This window comes from Ctenopharyngodon idella, chromosome 10, assembly GCF_019924925.1.
Source record: "Ctenopharyngodon idella isolate HZGC_01 chromosome 10, HZGC01, whole genome shotgun sequence".
Taxonomy (NCBI): Eukaryota; Metazoa; Chordata; class Actinopteri; order Cypriniformes; family Xenocyprididae; genus Ctenopharyngodon; species Ctenopharyngodon idella.
The window spans coordinates 6,977,446-6,995,220 of record NC_067229.1 but is presented as its reverse complement, the minus strand read 5'-3'; the positions used below and the strand labels follow the sequence as shown (position 1 = coordinate 6,995,220).

General features: G+C 41.0%; 1 protein-coding gene across 3 annotated transcripts in view; it reads right to left on the bottom strand.

The window, feature by feature from the left end:
- The window catches only part of bcor (BCL6 corepressor), a 44,271-nt gene extending 31,515 nt beyond the window's left edge, over positions 1-12,756 (bottom strand). For 2 of the 3 annotated variants that reach the window (XM_051910247.1, XM_051910248.1), the window contains exons 1-3: positions 11,943-12,750; positions 4,045-4,126; positions 221-3,253 (exon numbers count right to left, since the gene is read on the bottom strand). In XM_051910247.1, the coding sequence (XP_051766207.1) occupies positions 221-3,253; positions 4,045-4,047 (3,036 nt within the window). In that variant the 5' untranslated portion in view covers positions 4,048-4,126; positions 11,943-12,750. Of the gene's footprint in view, positions 1-220; positions 3,254-4,044; positions 4,127-11,942 lie in introns of all 3 variants that reach the window. The other variant, XM_051910249.1, reaches the window with a different exon arrangement.
- Positions 12,757-17,775: the final 5,019 nt, after the last annotated feature.

Sequence of the window (17,775 nt, the reverse complement as noted above, 5' to 3'; positions counted from 1 at the left end):
TCTCAGGATGGCTGGGAAACTTTATCTAATTCAATGACAGCTAGTGGTCCTTGAAGAGTTGACCAGGGAACAGAAAATGTGAGGTGTTCTCAAATTATAGCACTCTTACATGACCTGAATGATTCTCAAACAGAAAATGTGACAATGACACGTGACATGCTCCATAATTGCACAAACTTCCCTATTCATCCTAACCAACATACAAAATTGTGTAACTGACCTGCAATGCTCGCTGTTCCCGGCTCAATTTGCTGGAGTCTGCATACAGCTCAGTGGTGACGCACTTGAAGCGGTCGCCAACATAGCCTGAGGAGTTGGCTATTCTCTTGGCCAAGCTGGATCTCTTGCTTTTAGACAATCCATGTCCTTCCTCCTCATCCTCATGAGATTCTGTGTCTTCTGGTCCATCCTTGCCCAAGTCCACATATTGTCGATTAGCATGGAGCCGATCAACTTTGAATTCAGCACCATCACCTCGAGCCCTTTCGCCGGAGGTTCTGGCACAGCGTAGTGTCTGCTCTTCCAACATGTCAGGTAGTGGGCTATGCTCAGAGGAGCTTTCTTCAGTCTGGCTGTGCACAGGAGAGTCAGACTGCTCCTGTGGGCGAGGTGGACTGCATACCTCTGCCCGTCGCTCTGAATCAGTTGGCCAGGATACGGCAGGCTGGCCGGAGCGCAAGATCTGCATGAGCTCTGGCTCTCTACCCTCAGAATTACTGCCACTTTCATTTCCCATCCCTGTCCCACTGCCGACTGGCTTAGCTGGCTCTTTGCATTTGACATCGATGGCACTATGTTTGTCTGGCTCTGGACTGCCATCTGTGTCATCTTGGACCAGGTCGATGCAGACAATCTCCTCTTTATTCACTGTGTGAGGCTTGCTCTGAGATTTTGAGCCCAAAATTTCTTGCCTTTCTGACTCCCTTTCAGATTTGTAGCCTGGGTCTGTGTCAGTAATGCTCTGGCGTTTGTACGGAGCCTCGTCGTGGTGCCAAGGCTTGTCCAGGGGTCTGGACCTCAGTTCCAGACGCTCAGTAACTTTGTGGTCTAGGGGCAGGTGGGGAGACATTAGTGGATGGACCATCTCTTGTGAGTCATGGTAGGTCAGATATTCTCCATGACTGGGTGGGATTCCATATGGAATGCCAGGCTTGGGTGGCAAACGTGCTGAATACAGACTGTTAGGGCCCAGCAGAACTGGATGAGGGTACACTGGCCCTTTTCCTGACAACTGCAAGTGGGAAAGGGAAAGACTCTCAGGTACTGGGTATGAGAGATATCTGCTAGAATATGCTAAGCTCGGAGGAAGATAAGTTTCACCCTGAGGCATGTAGAGGTGACTTGGAGCATGTCCATTCTCTAAATGTGATTGCTGGGGCTTGAAGCCAATGTCAGGAGATTCATTTTTTTTAAGTGTCTTTGAGGGCTTTGTAGCTGTGGGGTGGCTGCCACCATGGTTATTAGTTGGGGTCTTTTCTGGTGGGGTGGGAACTGACTTTGGCCATTCACCATTAATCTTGGGAGAAGGTGAGACAGATGATGGCCGAGATGCTGCAGTCATGACAATAGGTGCAGAACTTGGGTTTGAGCCATTGTTTTGGTCATCAATTCTGGGACAAGAGGAACTTCTTAACTGTGGCACCACATGTTCAAGATTCTTGTTCTTGATGATGCTGGAGCCTTTGTTTTGACTAGCCTCAGAGCTGATTGTCTGGGTAGGACTTGGCACTACCCAGGAAGAGGGTAAAGTGCTAATTATCTCAGGCCTTTCTGGAGTTTTAGAAGAAGTGCTAACAGCAGAGGATGACGGTGAAAGAGTTTCTTTTAAAAGCTCCCTGTTTGGGGGAAGTCCATAACGGGCAGTGGGGGAATAGCCAAGCTTGGCTAAGGCCTCTAGTTTTGGGGGGTACCCATTGGTAGGTCCTTCAAAGTCAATGATTTTGGCAGACAGGTCTAAAGGCTTGTCTGCTGGGTCTTTGGTAATAGGCCCCTGTTGAGGTGGTTTCTCAGAAGAGGTCTTAACAGGTGAGCTGCTGCCCTTTCTTTCATTCCCCATACCTCTGGACTCCATGGTTGCCTCTTTGGCTTTAGGCTTCTGGCTTGTCGGACGAATTGAAGAGCGAAGCTCTTGGGACATGCTGTTAATGTAGATAGGGTGAGTAACTGATGGTGATGATGATGAGGATGAGGAAGGACTCTTATACAGAGGCTTCTGGAACTCCATAGTGCTATCCACAAGAGGTGGAGGAGGGGGTGGAGGGGCTGCAGGTGGCTGAGGGGGGCGTGGTGTAGGGCGGGGCGGTTGCATTACATGGGAATGACATGAGTCTACTGAGACTATGGAACTGGCGCTACTGCTAACACCAACGCTGCTACTGCTGCTAACATTGCTGCTAGTGCTGCTTGTGTTTTTGCTGGATGGGGTCCGAGCAGACTTGCTGTTGCTGCCACTGTTTCCACTGCTGTTGTGTTGCCTGTCACTAGGTGACTGGTGGTGGGGCTGGGTCTGCTGATGTAATGTCTGCTGCCCAAATGCTGAGGGCTCATGGTGAATTCTTGGACCAATACTCTGTATTGTTTTGTCCTGGTGGTGCATCATAGGTGACAGTGCAGTAGGGGCAACAGTTGCAGTGGGGATCCTGAGAGGAGGAGCAAGGGGCGAAGATATAGGTGCAGGGGGATAGGGGGGCATGTAAAACAAGCGCTCTGTACCAGCTGCACTGCCTCCTGCTCCTGCACATAGAGACTGGTAGGCCAGATGTTGAGGAAGGTAAGGTGGTGGTTGTGACAGGATTGATGCTTTATACATGTTCAAAGCAGTGTATTTACTGGAGTCTAAGAAAGAGTACATTCCAGCTTCATGGTAAGGACTCATCCAGGGAACCCGCAGATAGCTGCTACCACCATTGAGACTCAGTTCTGGGGGCTTATCTCCTGGTACGACCCGTCTGTCCAACCCTAAAGCATCTGCACCAGTCCCCGGCACAATCAGTGGCTTCTGAATCCCAGGTGGGGAACTTTTATAAAGTCCAACATAACTGTTTGTGGTCTTTCTGCTGTCGAGAGACACATCTGGTTTGTAGAGCAAGTCAGGGATCCTGTCACCAACATAGCCCTTTTCTGTCGGCAGGGTCCGAATTCCCGGTGGATAAACCATCCCTCCATGAACGCGGAGGCTCTCCCGCATCAGGCTGGTCCGATCGATGCCAAGCGCACTGAGAGGGTTCATTCTGCAGGTTGTACTCGCATCCACCTGCAACAAAAGAGCAGAAAGTGGTAAGGGTGGGGGAGAGAGAGAGACAACAAACAAAGAGCAATAAGACTCAGACAACAGAAAGACAAGTGAACAGAAGGCCAATCCAGATTAACAAACAGGTACGATCCGTCCAATCTTTATCTAGAGATAACATTCACCTCTCACTAAATGAGAGGGCAGCATGTGGTAAGAGCCACAAAAATGAATCGCAGCACATGACAGACATCACATGTGGTCATGTTATACATCAGACTATCTTATTAAAATGCAAGAAAAAAAGCATCTTACTCTCTAATCATAAACTGATTCATACACATTAATCTCATGTTTTCCCCCACCATTATAATACAATCTAATAGGAAATTACAAGGATGTTACAATATATTGCACTAGTCAAGGTCACAACAGGAGAATGCAGAAATCATTCTTAAATGTCAAAAGCAGCAGCTTTGATGTATGTTTTCTGGGCAGTCTGGTAGATGGCACAGATCATCCCATCATACCTGAGAGCGACCTGGGAGTTAAAATTATGCTGGTTCTGGCTTGTACAATCTGACAGAATGCATCTGTCAACAATGGAGAATTCTAATGCATGAAAACAGGTGATTATGCACTTCACAAGCATGACAGATTGACATATTTCAATGTGGGAGGGGACAGTTTAAAATCTCTCACTATGAAAAAAGAAATGTTCTAGCACATGACTGATGTTCTAGCACATGACTACCTAAAAATGTATATCCATTGTTTACATTCATGTGCATGTATTAAGTGTATGAAATGTTTACCATGCTTTGAATGAGGACTTCTGTCTTCTCTGTTAGTTCTCAACAGATTCTCTGGTCTTCACCATCCCATAAGGATAGTTTTCTGTTGGAGGAAAAAAAAAAAAAATCTTATATATCATGCAGCTCTAAAGACTGAATATTTACCACATTCTATTATTTATTCATATAACGTTTTAAGTTCAGGGTAAACACAATGAAGTGGAGTGAAAATGAACCTTGATCACTGAGCAGAGAAATTGGCATACTACTGCTAACGTGAGCAGAGAGAAGGAAAATGAGAAAGGACCTCTTCATGGTGAGGCCTTGGCCTGCTTCTCCAACTCAACATGCCTTCATCTCGACAAACGGTCACCGGGCCACGTGCCTTGTTATCTCAGAGCAAGTGCTCTGATAAGAAATCCCTCTGCGTTCTGTACTCGTACAGAGCAACGCAAAGGGGGGACTGAGGGGGAGTGTCATCATTACAGCAGAGAAAGCAGGAATCAAAATCCCCCTCCCCCCCAAATACTGCTGCCCAGCCCCACGGCTTGGCAAGACATTACAGCGGAGCTTTGTTGAGTAGGCGAGCTGCGCCTCTGTTATTGATGGCTCTACAGACCCCAGATTTCAATAACGCAGACCCAGAGCTTATCTAGAGACATGGCCACAGTCGCTGCTATTGAAGGAGTGAGACAGTTTGCCCTCTGTCATCAATCAAACCAACCTACACACACACACAAACAGATGTGCATGCATCACTTCCATAGCAACCTGAGTTGCACAGCAGCTTCAATGCTTTTAAACAAAATTAATACAATTACAAAAAGCAGTTGCATTTATGCAAAACAGTAAAGAATGCATTCCTAGTCACACTAAGCACATGCACGCAGTATAAACCTCTTGCGTTTACTCGTGAAGTTGAATTATTGTTCTATAACTATAGCAGCATTAAGCCGCCATTAAACTTAATAAACGTAAATTCTGCTCCTGTTCCCGGAGCGTGTGCCTCCCTTCCCCCATCCTCCCCTGCTCTCAAAACCTAATCCGACCCTGCCGTGGGGAGCGCAGCAGAAACCCACTCGCCTTGGCCATTCAGTCACGTTCTCTGCGCTCTCATTTTCCGTCCCCTCAGTGACCCGCTCTTTCATTCCGCCAGCGGGGGCGAGGACATTATGCATTTGAGGGGCGCTTCGGTAAGAGGGGTACTCACCCCCCATGGAGGAAAGAAACCTCCGCTCTCAAAGACATCAATCACAAGCCAAGCGCGCCGGGCGCTTTGTCTGCCATTTATTGCAGGTGAGCCAACACTGAATCAAGCTACATGGCCTGTTTTTAACTTTGTTTCTAATCACCTTGGCTTATAAACTAAACAAAAGACTATACAAAGGTTAAACACTGCTACGTATTTTACGTTCTTTACCCCCGCCATTACAAAATACTTAGAGCATAAACGATATTGGTTTGTGGTTCCTGTCAAAGCGCGCAGCGCTGCTGAAGAAAAAAAAATGTTGTAGCCTAATTTTGTAGCGCGTGATGTTCAGCTCACTTCAAAGCTAATAGACCGAGTAGGTAATGCATGCGAAATATATATAACATGTTTGCATATACACAAATGTAATACTAAATATAAAAGCCTATATAAAAACAAAAAGAACGAATTACTAAAAACAACATTTTTGTTTTTGTCAGTTTAAAACGAGTCGATTTTCTATTGCCATTTGGTATAATAATGCAGAGGATGACCAAAACAACAATAACGCTTAGTATATTTGTATTTGGAAACAAAACGAATTATTCTGAATGCCTGCCTACATGTCTGTCCGACAGTGTGGCACGGAGACCAGGCGTGAAAGTCATTGCGTCACGTCGGTGTTGACAGAAGAGCACGAGATGATGTTATAAAGTGTGCGGAGCATGAAAGAGAGTGTTAAATGTTTAGCTCCTGAGGTGTGACTTTTTGCAGTAAGGGCTCAAGTGTAGAGAAAGGAAGGCCGCTGAGATCTGCACCTAGAAGCCCCAGAGGCCCCGCCATCAGCTCTCCAACTGTGGCAGATCGCCAAGTCTATATCGTCCGCTGCGCAGACACTCTCTACAGCTCTTAAAGCGACAGTAAAATGTTTTATAATATCCGTAAGCAGGAGATAAAACAAAGCCGAATGAAGGGGTACTACAACAAGGGTATAAGGACAAAGGCTTTTCAAGACGAACGTAAAGTAAGCCTATACTAAAATGCATCCTTGACTTATGAAAAGAAGGTATTCAACACAAGGCAGCCCTTATGTGACTAAGATATTTTCATTAAAGCGCGACATATCAAAAAGAACTGCTCTGCTGTGGAAGGTATGAGCTTATCTTTATTACCTTCAACCTAAAGCGTCCAATGTCTAACTTAAATGAACGTGTCATACTCCAAGTTGCAAGAAGAATATCCGTCCACTTTACTGACACTAAAATTATCTTAAATTACCACATTATATATAAGAAAAAGGCCAAATCCAAACGTAATATAAACCTTTTTCTTTTAAACTTTCTGTGGTGATTTGGGAGTATTTCTGAACAACAAAAATATTTATTTTCCTTTTAAAATGACTCAAATGCACCGTTTCTGTTGACTTTTTCCGCAGGTCATCGTTAGAAAAACAGCTTCATTTACAATACATTTTTGAGAGAGAAAAAATGTCTTGTTGATTTAATAGCATATTATTTTACTTACATCCTAAAGGACTACATAGAATTGTCCCAAATACACATAACTGAATAATATTTTCACGCATGACACATTGAGGGAAAAAATACATCTTGACTAAAAATGACAAATTTTCACACACCTCATTCTGTTTCACTCATAGTTTAAGACTAAAAGTCCACGTCTTGGATAAACACTTGTTTTAAAACAATAAAAAGTATAAAAAGCATTAGAAAATAATAGGCCTACTCAGGATAGTATTATCGTGACCTTCATATCTCATATCTTCATATCTCTTTCAGTCAAACCAAAAAAACAAAAACTTAATTATAGCCTCTCTTTTATTCATAGGGTCCAAACAACATGCATCATTCGCATCCCACAACACAAGACAAAACTTTTTGTTTGTTGTTATAAGCGCTTGGGCATTGGCTGGCTCATTATGAAGAAAATGACGAGCAAAACATTCTGCGGGCAGGTCGCGGATATTTAAGACAGCGTGTACAAAAGTGATTATTTGCCTGCAGACATTCAGCTGCGAGAAGCGATACGAATTGCTGCGAGCCCCACGCGCTGGCAGCGCACACATTCCGCGTGCGGCCCCCGCAGCCATTCTTTCTCTCTTTCTTTCTCTCTCACCTCCCCGTCTGCCTCGTGCGCTGCTTTGAAATGGTGGGTTGCGTGCGTGCACTCTAGAGACAGGCTACAGCGCTGGTTCTCGCTAACGCTCTCTCTGTGTTTTCCCTTCTTGCTTGCGCTTACAAATCGATACGAACTGGGTTCTCTGAGACTTTCAGTGTTAGGGTCGGAACCCAAGAACCGGTGCTTATTCGGAACAGATTCAGTTTTTAAATTCGAATGACGTTCGGGTCCGTTAAAGGTCATTGAACGTGCATTCTTCCGCCGATGCTGACCAAACATGCCACTAAAATACTTTCATATAGTGTTTATTGCGCTAATATTCAGCGGTATATGAAACATTTAGTGCAACCAGTGTAGTACGATTCACGATCGACTGACTCGAGTCTTTCCGCAACCTGTGCTCCGATTACCACACGAATTACTCTTATGAGCCGGTTCTTTTTAGTGAATCAAAAACATATATATATATATAAATTGTTGGTTGTTCACATGACAACATGTAAATAAAACTGAGAACTGCAATTCTTTTCAGCCCAAATATTTCAAAAGTCCTAAAAGAAACGTCCGTGAAGAGTTAAGGAGGCAGAACTGGCAACTTCCTTACGATTCCTACCCCTATATCTCCAGAAACCCCAACCAAGCTTTAGCTCCTGCATAAGATAGTGAGCAAATAGGGCATTAGATTATGCCTCGTCCCCGTTTTACCTACTCATTAATTAATAAAGTGACTGTGGCATTTTCACACCATATCTTTGTCTATTAGCTATCTTGAATACAATGTTTTTGTATCAAGAATTTCAGCTTTTAAGGTGTCAGAAATAAGAAACACAGAGCAAAGAAAAGAAAAGAATGTATTCATGGGTAGGCGTCGCTCCGGGAGCGCGCAGCGATCCGTGCACGCCGGGGCTCCTGCTGCGGCACAAAAGCTGCCGAAGCGAAGAGAAGAGTTCTCCCGTTTCAGCGCGCGCCGTCCCGCGGGACCGCTCGGACCGAGAAGAAACTTCAATCAAACCGTGACGTCTCCAGCGGGAGCCAAACTCCGAAATCCGATCCGAGTGCATCCCTCCACCCTCACACGAACTAAGCGCTGGCGAATAAAACCAAACGGGTTGCCAAGACAAAAGCAAACTTTGGCAATATACGATTTAGTAAGGAAATCAACTCTGTGAGGATGTCTGCTCACTGATACTGTGTGTTAAATAGCCATAAAAAATATTATTTAAGGTTTAGCCCAAATGTTTTGCAAATTGTTTTACATAAGATGTGACGGATGTGCAAAGTGGGTCCATTGACCGCTCCAGAGTTATTTCTGAAACACAATCTAAAATTCTAGCAGAAGCAGAATGATACTACAGAAGTTGTTATGGAAAAAAAACAAGATATTATAAAGCGCCGAAATAGATTATAATAAACTGGAAATTATAAGCCTTTTGACCCAAAGTAGGCTATTTTACGTTTCTGTTTATAGGCTATATTTTCAATAGGCCAAATAATAAACTTTGAGGGCAGAAAAAAAAAAAAAAAAAAAAAAACATTAAGGGAATGCAGGAACAAACCAAAGTTCATTATTTTACTTGAAGCACACATTTAAACAGACTAAAATATTCCTTGTTCATATCGCGTTGTTAAACACAAAATAGGTAACCAGCAAAATAAATAAATAAAATAAAATAAAAACGTAAAATGTTAACCGCTGTGCTGGCCTCTAATGCCCTATATCATATAATATCCCCGTAACCTCTAATGCAACCAAACTCTGTCATGTGATGTGGCTCATTTTAGTGGTCTGATTTCTGCCAGATTCATGGCCAACATCAATCACTTAAAATATTCTGTGAACTGTGGCACCGGTTTAACTCAGGCCATGACTTGTCGGTCTAAATTCCACCCGCGGGTATGTATAGAGCATTACAATACGGGGCAGACATGTCACACTTTCTCTCTTGCAAATCTGACGCTGACATCGGAATATAGGCTGGTCTGTCTCCAGCAGACAGGCTCCGTGGGTGAGGAGACCATGCAGGCGTGAGCTCACACTGAGCTGACGGGCTATAAATAAACAAACCCGGAGAGCTGGGGGTCTCGGCAGGGCGAGCCGGGGGAGTGGACGAAATAAACGGTGGAAAACAACCGATACTATACGTGCCAGTTCGTATACAAACCCTGTACATTATTTAATGTCATTTAAAACAAATAAATGTGAATGCCTATGCATTGGATTAAATCTAGCCTAAAAAGTGGGGGTCATTTGAGACAAAAAAAACAAAGCACTATACACAAGTTTCGATTAGGTTGTATTGAACAGATTAGGACAAATAATGAGCAGATTGTTGGGTTTTATACCACATTAAATGTCATCAGTTCCACTCTATAAAGTTCGCAATGTGTGATTTGCGACAAAGTAAAAAAGTCTTATTCAATTGACCGTGTCACACGAAGATTCCAATTAGAAGCAAAAAGGATTTTATGATTCCATGTGACAATTTGAACATCAAACAACTTTTAGGCCTGTATGACTAAAAGAACTCAAAAAGTAACAGTCTACATTAATCTGAAGAACATATCAAGCATTGTTTTAATCTCCAAAGAAGCAATGGGACAAACTAAAATATAGGCTAAACAGCCAAATGGTTCTTATTAGGAATCCGTAACAAGAGATGTTGCGGAACAACATTTCAAGATTATACAGCAATACCCGTCACATTGAAATGCACTTTTAAAATTTTACAGTATGATTGAGTCACGCTAAAACACTGGATGCCAAAAATCTGTGGTAGCCGTTTAGGCAAGCCTATGAAAATATGGATGGATCCAGGGCTTTCTTTCCACCAGGATTCATACGAATACGCTCTGACATGTTTGATTAATAGCGTCCACGGCGCTTTAATTATGCAGAATAGCACGTCGCAACCATTTAGAAACTAGACTTCTGTGAAAAATTAACCCACGGGTTTGACTTAAAAAAAAAAAAAAAAAAAACAGGCCAGTAACTAGAGAGGCCTAAGTTTGTCTCAGCAAGAGTAACAACAATAGCCAGCAATGTAAAGAGTCTTCGCTTTAGCGAAACCATTTTTTGACTACTTTGTGTAAACTCTTTACAAATAGAAGCCTACTAATTAGTAATTTAATAGTTTTTACTACTGGACTGCACTCATTAAGTCAACCTGGATGTTATGTGTCTTATTCATGGCGGCACAGTGATAATGGTTCATTGATCAGCCCTTGTGGGATTTAAACCTACAAACTTTCGGATACCATCACAGATCTTTAACAACTTGGATTCAGTCCTACAAAGAAAGCCTCAGGGCGCAACAATATTGCACTGTTATTAGAAAATGACACGACAGCATGCATGACAGCTAGTGAATGAAATATTCAAAGTCGAGAAAAAATATAGTGAATATGGATCTTAAAACGTTCAAACGGCCGCTCCTGTCGAGAACAAAAAGATTAATAAAACTTCAAACCTCCATGACTGATTATACACAGAACTGTCAATGTCTTATATATCAATGTCTCATATTAGGAACTGGCCAAGTCATTTCGTCCCGTCCCGGACACAACCAGACAGCGAATAACTTTGAGCACAAGAAGGTCGCGAAGTGTCTCGTCAACATTCGTCTCCATTAACAAAAGACGGACTTGCAGTGCCTCCACAAAGCGCTCATGAGAACATTTCGCTTTAATTTCTAGCACAAGACTCCATAGGAAGCCTTTAATTCATTTTATATAAATTCATAGGCTTCTTCTATCCATAATGTAGCCTATCCTTTCAGTCCCCTCACAAAGCTCACAGAAAAAAAGAAAAAGAAAAAAAGAAATGGAGGTGACCTCCAAACGTATACTTGTTTGGAGGTCATATCAACTTTTCGTTTTCCACAGATTTGCAAGGGACCGCTAGTAACAATTTCTTTAAAATTTCATAAGGTTGGTAACCATCATATAAAAGGGCGAGGCTCGCCAAATCAATAGCGCTCGCGGTGTATCCCGATCGGAAAAAGAAAGTCCACGCGCCATCGCGAGCGCGCACTACCTAGATTCCTTGCGTCTTATTACTCAATAGGAGAAAATTATCACACGTGAATTTCACAGAAACCAACAGTTCCACAAATCTACGATTTGTTTTCGCTTTGAATAGACTGTGATGCACAGTGAAAAAAGGTCAGCTACTAAAAGGAAAGTCCCATAGCGTGGGAAATGATTTGTTAGCTAGTGACGAGTCTTTGGACTGACAGAAACATCAAATTATTTTGATTTAGAGAATTAAAAGCAATTTCTACACAAACACTAGGCTAACAACAAACAAAAAATGTCAACAACATCGTCACGATCGCAACACCAGTCATCCCAGAGACAATGTGTTGAAAACTTGTCAACAATCACAAGTTTCAAGCAGAAATGTCAAATACGTCAAAACAGAAGACCATATGGGGATTCGTGGTTTAAATTAGTTCTAGGCATCAAGAACGAGCCCTCTCTGGTCCGCGCGAAACTGATCGCACGCATTAGACTACACTGGACCATGTAACGGAACAAACATAAGCAGATAAGCCATGGAAAACATCAATAATAAAGCTTCAAATGTTCTTACCTGAATGTAGTGATGTTTGTTGTTCATTGGATCAGACGGAACGTGTGGGATTTCCTCTTTAAATGTAAGTTTTCACTATTTTAGTTTTTAAGATATGCAAAGATTCCCGTTAAAACAAAGAGGATCAGATGCTCCTATTCAAAGCGGCATTACTCTGTAGCCTATATATAACTTAGGTCAATCTAGTAACCCTAGTTTTTTCGTTGTTTTCAAAGGAAGTCCTTCAGAAGTTCAAAGTATCTCCGGACTTGCCGAATATGAATATCCACTCCTGGAAAAACTGTTAACACGTATAGGGGATCCATATACATCCATGCAGAAGCAGTCGAACGTAATTCCTTTGATTTAGAAGAGGAGGATAGCTTCGACACGAATCGCGTGAATGCACAGGTGGTGAAAAATCCCCGGGGCTCTGGCTGAACTGAACTCAGTCTGCTATATGACGCCTCGCAGCGCCATGTTGGGCTCGGGCGAGACAACGAGCGATCGAGAACCACGCCGCGAGAACGGCAGTAGTGTGTTTGCTCGTGTGTGCACGGACCGGTCCTCACACGCACATTTACGGACCATTGGCCAACAAAACTGCCACACGAATTCCCCTCTCTTTTTAATCTAACGGACCGATCGCGGAAAATTTTCCGTCTCTTTGTCCCGGTTCCGATACGCGATATCCCTGGCGCGCTGAACGCTCGCGCGACTGCTGCTTGTGTATGCGTGTCTTTCCGTAAGCGCGTGCAGCGGGGAATGAAAGCTGAGCGCAAGACGCCTGTCTCTCTCTCTCTCTCCCTCTCGCTCGCGCGCTCTCTCTCTCTCTCTCTCTCTCTTACCCAGAAGGCCAGTCGGGGGAACAACCGCAATTACCATAAACCCAGTAGGCTGCGCTGCCTCTGTACGACTCGATGCGCCCGTGTAGAATACAGCGAGAGGGGGTGTTTCGCACAGCGTACGGGCTCCGTAAACAAAATTAATCGGCAGTGCCGCTGAGAGGCAACTGGAAAACCACAAAACGGTATTTTTGGCTTATATTATAAAGAGAGGAGGTGGTAGGTTGATTCATGGGGTGTTTTAAACCTTATAGGTAGTAGGATAGGCTATATATAGATATGAATATAACTTTTTTAAACAGAACAAATTTGTATATTCAATGAAATATAGATTAAACAAATCAAGCATTAAAATCCCAATCCAACAAAAACGTTTTAAACATTTGGATACCCTTAAAACTCGCCCCCTTTTTCAGCATATATCACCTTAAAATAAAAACATAATAAAATAAAATGTTTGTAGTTTTGTACAACAAGAATAATTGTGGTTGACCTTTTGTTGTCCAAAATTCAGAAAAAAGTTATAAATTATTTATTGCAATTTGAGCAGAACTGACCTTGTTGGGGCCTAGAAATATAACAATAAAGCCAAAATTGTATTTTAAAAGATCATGTCAGGTGACATATAGGCTAAAATGAGAAATAAATTGGTTAATGTCATGGACAAACTTTCTTAAAATATGTTTGATGAAAGTTCTCACAAGAAAACATTCAACATCGTTTAAATGTCCTTTAAAATTAGATTTTTCTTTTTCTTTTTCTTTTTTCTTTAAAGTGAAGAAATTTTCAAGATGTTTTAAGTGCTAAGGGTTGGGGAAAATAGGCATAATTGCTCTGAAGGTTCAAATAATATGAACTATTCATCTTACAGCGTGAACAACTCGACTTACTGAAATGATTACAAATCAATGTTCTTAGCAAGTTCCCACAACCAAACTTAAATGTTTGGAAATATTCCATTTTAGAACATTTAGAACATTTTTAGAACATTCATTTGTTAGCTAGAATGACGTATAGTGCATTTCAGTAAGAATTAAAGTAGAATATTGGTAAATATAATACGAGTGTGATGTTAGTGTCCGCTCTGCGCGAGAGGCTGTTTTTGTCGCGCCGAGGAGAGGAGCAGGATAATCGCGCGAGCTGCGTGTGTAACAGGATTGCTCGGGGCTTTGACGGAGGATGTATTGGCCACAGCCTGACGGGCAAACCCTTCCCCCACACGCAAGCATCATCCCCGGGGGAGGCGACCTGGAGGTCACAGCGCTGGGGAACGCGCTTAAAGAGCTCGGGAACGTGCTCAGAGTCTTACATTGACAGGCGAGCGATTCGTGTTTTAACAAAATTGGGGAATGTAGTGTAATGTTAATAATGTAGCCTAGATGTCCAGTATTAATTGTAAGGGTTACAAGGATCCCAAAAAAGTCCTTCTGAGACTTTACATTTATTTATTTATTTATGTATGTATGTATGTATGTATGTTTGTGTGTGTGTGTGTGTGTGTGTGTGTGTCACAATAGTAGGCTAAATGTTACTCTAATAATAATATATAATACAAATAATCAAATATAAATGGATATCTTAAATTCTGTATCCAGAGAGATCAGATGATACAATACATAATCCATAATTTTACGGTCTGAAGTTCTATAGGCTAATTCTGCTTTGGTCAAATTGCTATATATTTGTCAAATAAAAGTAATACAAGTGTTTTGGATAGCCATGTTGAGTTATTATTTTAGCAAACCTACAAAATAAAGTAAGTTTACAATCTTATTGATCTGAAACTCTCAAGTTGTCTGAGATACTGCATTGGTGAAGAAATCCTGTCGTGTTAACAGTAGCAAATGAGCCCCAAATTCAATCAAAACAGACACTATCTGACTATAGTTTATAAGACTATAAAATACAATTCTGAAGAGATAGTAAAAGACAATGAGTTATCTACTGATAAGAAAGAGGCATTGCATCCTTGAGAGCAAAGCTCATATATGCTAGAGTATGAATGTACGTAATTATGAATATATGTTCAGTCTGACATAGGCTACATATTTGAATAACGGGCATTAGCCCAGCACTAGCGAATCTCCTAAAATAAATCCCGAAATAAACAGGCCATTAGGCCTAATTTAACACGGCGAAGGCCTTATAGCATATTAGAATTCTTCAGCTGACACAAACGCTCCCCATTCATTAGAATCTAAATAAATAAGAGGCGAGTGTGGTGGGCTTTTGTATTGTTGTTTAATCTGATCTCGTCAAGGCCGCCCCAACCTCCCCCATGCAGCCTTCATTTATACATGGGGTCTCTCTCTCCCCCCGTCCCACCCTCTCCAGCTCTCCATTGTGTTCAATGCCCGAGGCGCTGTGCTTCGCGTTTTCTCGCAGAATAAAGAGACAGAGGAAGGGGAAGAGACGAGTGAGTGCCCATCAGCGCCGGTGTTAATGTCCGCTCATCGAGATATTGTCACTTGCAGGCGTGATCTGTCATTCAAACCCGTCAGACCAGCAGAGAACGCGCAGAGTCAGCGTCTGCACTCATGACAACTGCTGCAGAATTACATAATATTGTGCCTATCTATCTATCTATCTATCTATCTATCTATCTATCTATCTATCTATCTATCTATCTGTCTGTCTATCTATCTTGTATGTATGTATGTATGTATCTATCTATCTATCTATCTCATTACATTGAAGTTATTCGAAATACATTAAAATGAAAATGAAAATAAATAAATAAAAAATGTTACAAAAATACAAAAAAGACTAGAAAAAAGAATTCACATCAAGTGTTGGCAAACAGTTTGGTACAATGTCTTAATGATAAATAAATAAATGTCTAATAATAATAATAGTAATAATACTTAAAATGACAATTAAATTGACTAGAAAAAATGTTAAAAACAGAAGTTTTGGCATACATAGCTTGGTACAATGTTTTATAAATAAATAAATATATAAATGTCTGATGATAATAATAATAAGAAGAAGAAGAAGAAGAAGAAGAAGAAGAACAGTGACAATAGTAATAGTAATAATAATACTTAAAACAACAATTAAAACTAAAACATGATACAAAATGACTAGAAAAACTTCAAACTTCAAAAAATGTTAAAAAAAAGTTTGGGCATACTTTGCTTGGTACAATGTGGTATTATTATTATTTTTTATAATAAATAAGTAATATAATAATAAATACAGTTCTGCTTACTTTTAAAAAGAAAATAATAATGATAAAAAATGTGTTGTTATTTTAATATCACATAATTAAGAAAATGCACATTTAGTTTAGCTCACACTGAGTAAACCTAAAAAACTTTTATTCAAAATATATTTATGACTTTTTTTTTAAATAATAATTTATCTAATGATATCTTGCGCTTCTCTATAACAATAATTAATAATTTACAGGCTCAGATGGATGACACAGAACTCCAGGCAGACTTCTGCAACGTTGCCCTATCAGGGTCATTGTGTCGGCAGTGTCCCGTTGGGTGGGCCAATGGCTGGGTCAGTCTAATTGTCTGCTATTGAATTACCTAATGGAATGTGAAAATCAGAGGAGGCGTGTCACGGGGTCGCGCTCAGCAGTCAGAGCGGCGGCGCGCTCTAGTCCCGCTGCTCAGGGCGAGAACGCACCGCAAACAAGACTCTATGCGGGACGGAATATACTAAATACAAACCCTCCGCGGGCAAGAAAGGGCAAACGGATTGCTTTTGAAACGATCATGTTAAATGGATTATGCTGTGGATGATTTTATGATGTTTGTTATTGATTTAAATTGCAAAGCAGAGGATGATTGTATCACGTGTTTTGAACGTGTAGGGGTGAATTCAGGTTGATTAGGACAATTTTGCCATTAAGATGACTAAGGAAAGTGTCTCAATCAACCTGAAGGTTAATTGACATGCTTTGCAGTGTAACATGCTACTCCTTTTTAAACTTTTTAAACAGCAGTTTGCTAGTTCTTTAATATTTCAGTCTGCATGTTTATATGTAGGCTATGCATACAGCTTTTGCTATAAATTCAAAGATAATATGGGAAATTTGTAAAAAAAATAAAAAAAAAAAAAAAAAAAAAAGTTTTTTGTTGTTGTATAAAATGTTACAAAATGGTCCAGTTACAAGAACACCTGAAATAATTTTAATGTTTTTGATGTAATTTATAGCCTACATCAAAGTTTTAATATTTTATTTTAAAGTAGGATACCATGTTTTTACCATATCAGTACCTTATTTGAGTCCTCTCAATTTTTACATTTAATTTCATTACCAAACACATTAGCAACGTGTGATTCATTATTAGTAGAATCTGATGATTCAAGTTCGTGTTTAATGTTTATTTTAATATTTGGCCTCATGCATGCAGCTTTTTACTTCACTTTCAACCCGGACATTATTTTCAGTTTATTATTAAATAGTTATTTAAGTCACCTCTTTGGGATATAAATTTATTTTAAAGCATCATGACTCATATTAGGCTTCTCGGTCGAGCATATGGTGACGGCCTGATCTGAATGCACGTGTAAGTAATCTTACAGGCTCTGGCTGGGAAATGATCGCTGCTACACGGAGATAAACGCGGTCGATACGAGCGGTCAGTGACGGAACAAGAGCTCCTCCAAGTGGATAACGATGATATTACAAGACAAGCAGCAAGGTTGACTAGGACGGTCAACGATAGGGGGCTTGGAGCTGCAAGATCGTTTTCTGTTTGCGTGTATTCAAATAAAGAAAATATAAATATAACTCATACAGTGTAGGTTATAAAAAGGTTATTAAATCAGATTTAAAGTCAGACATGCGAAATGCACAGGCCTAACCAGTGGCTCATGATGACTAAAACATACTGCTTGTCACGTGTCCTGCTAGGTTGAAGGTCATTAACAGACAGACAGATAGATAGATAGATAGATAGATAGATAGATAGATAGATAGATAGAGAAGTGGCATTAGTCTCATCATGATACAAAAAAAAAAAATATCATAATTAGACCTACTTGAATCT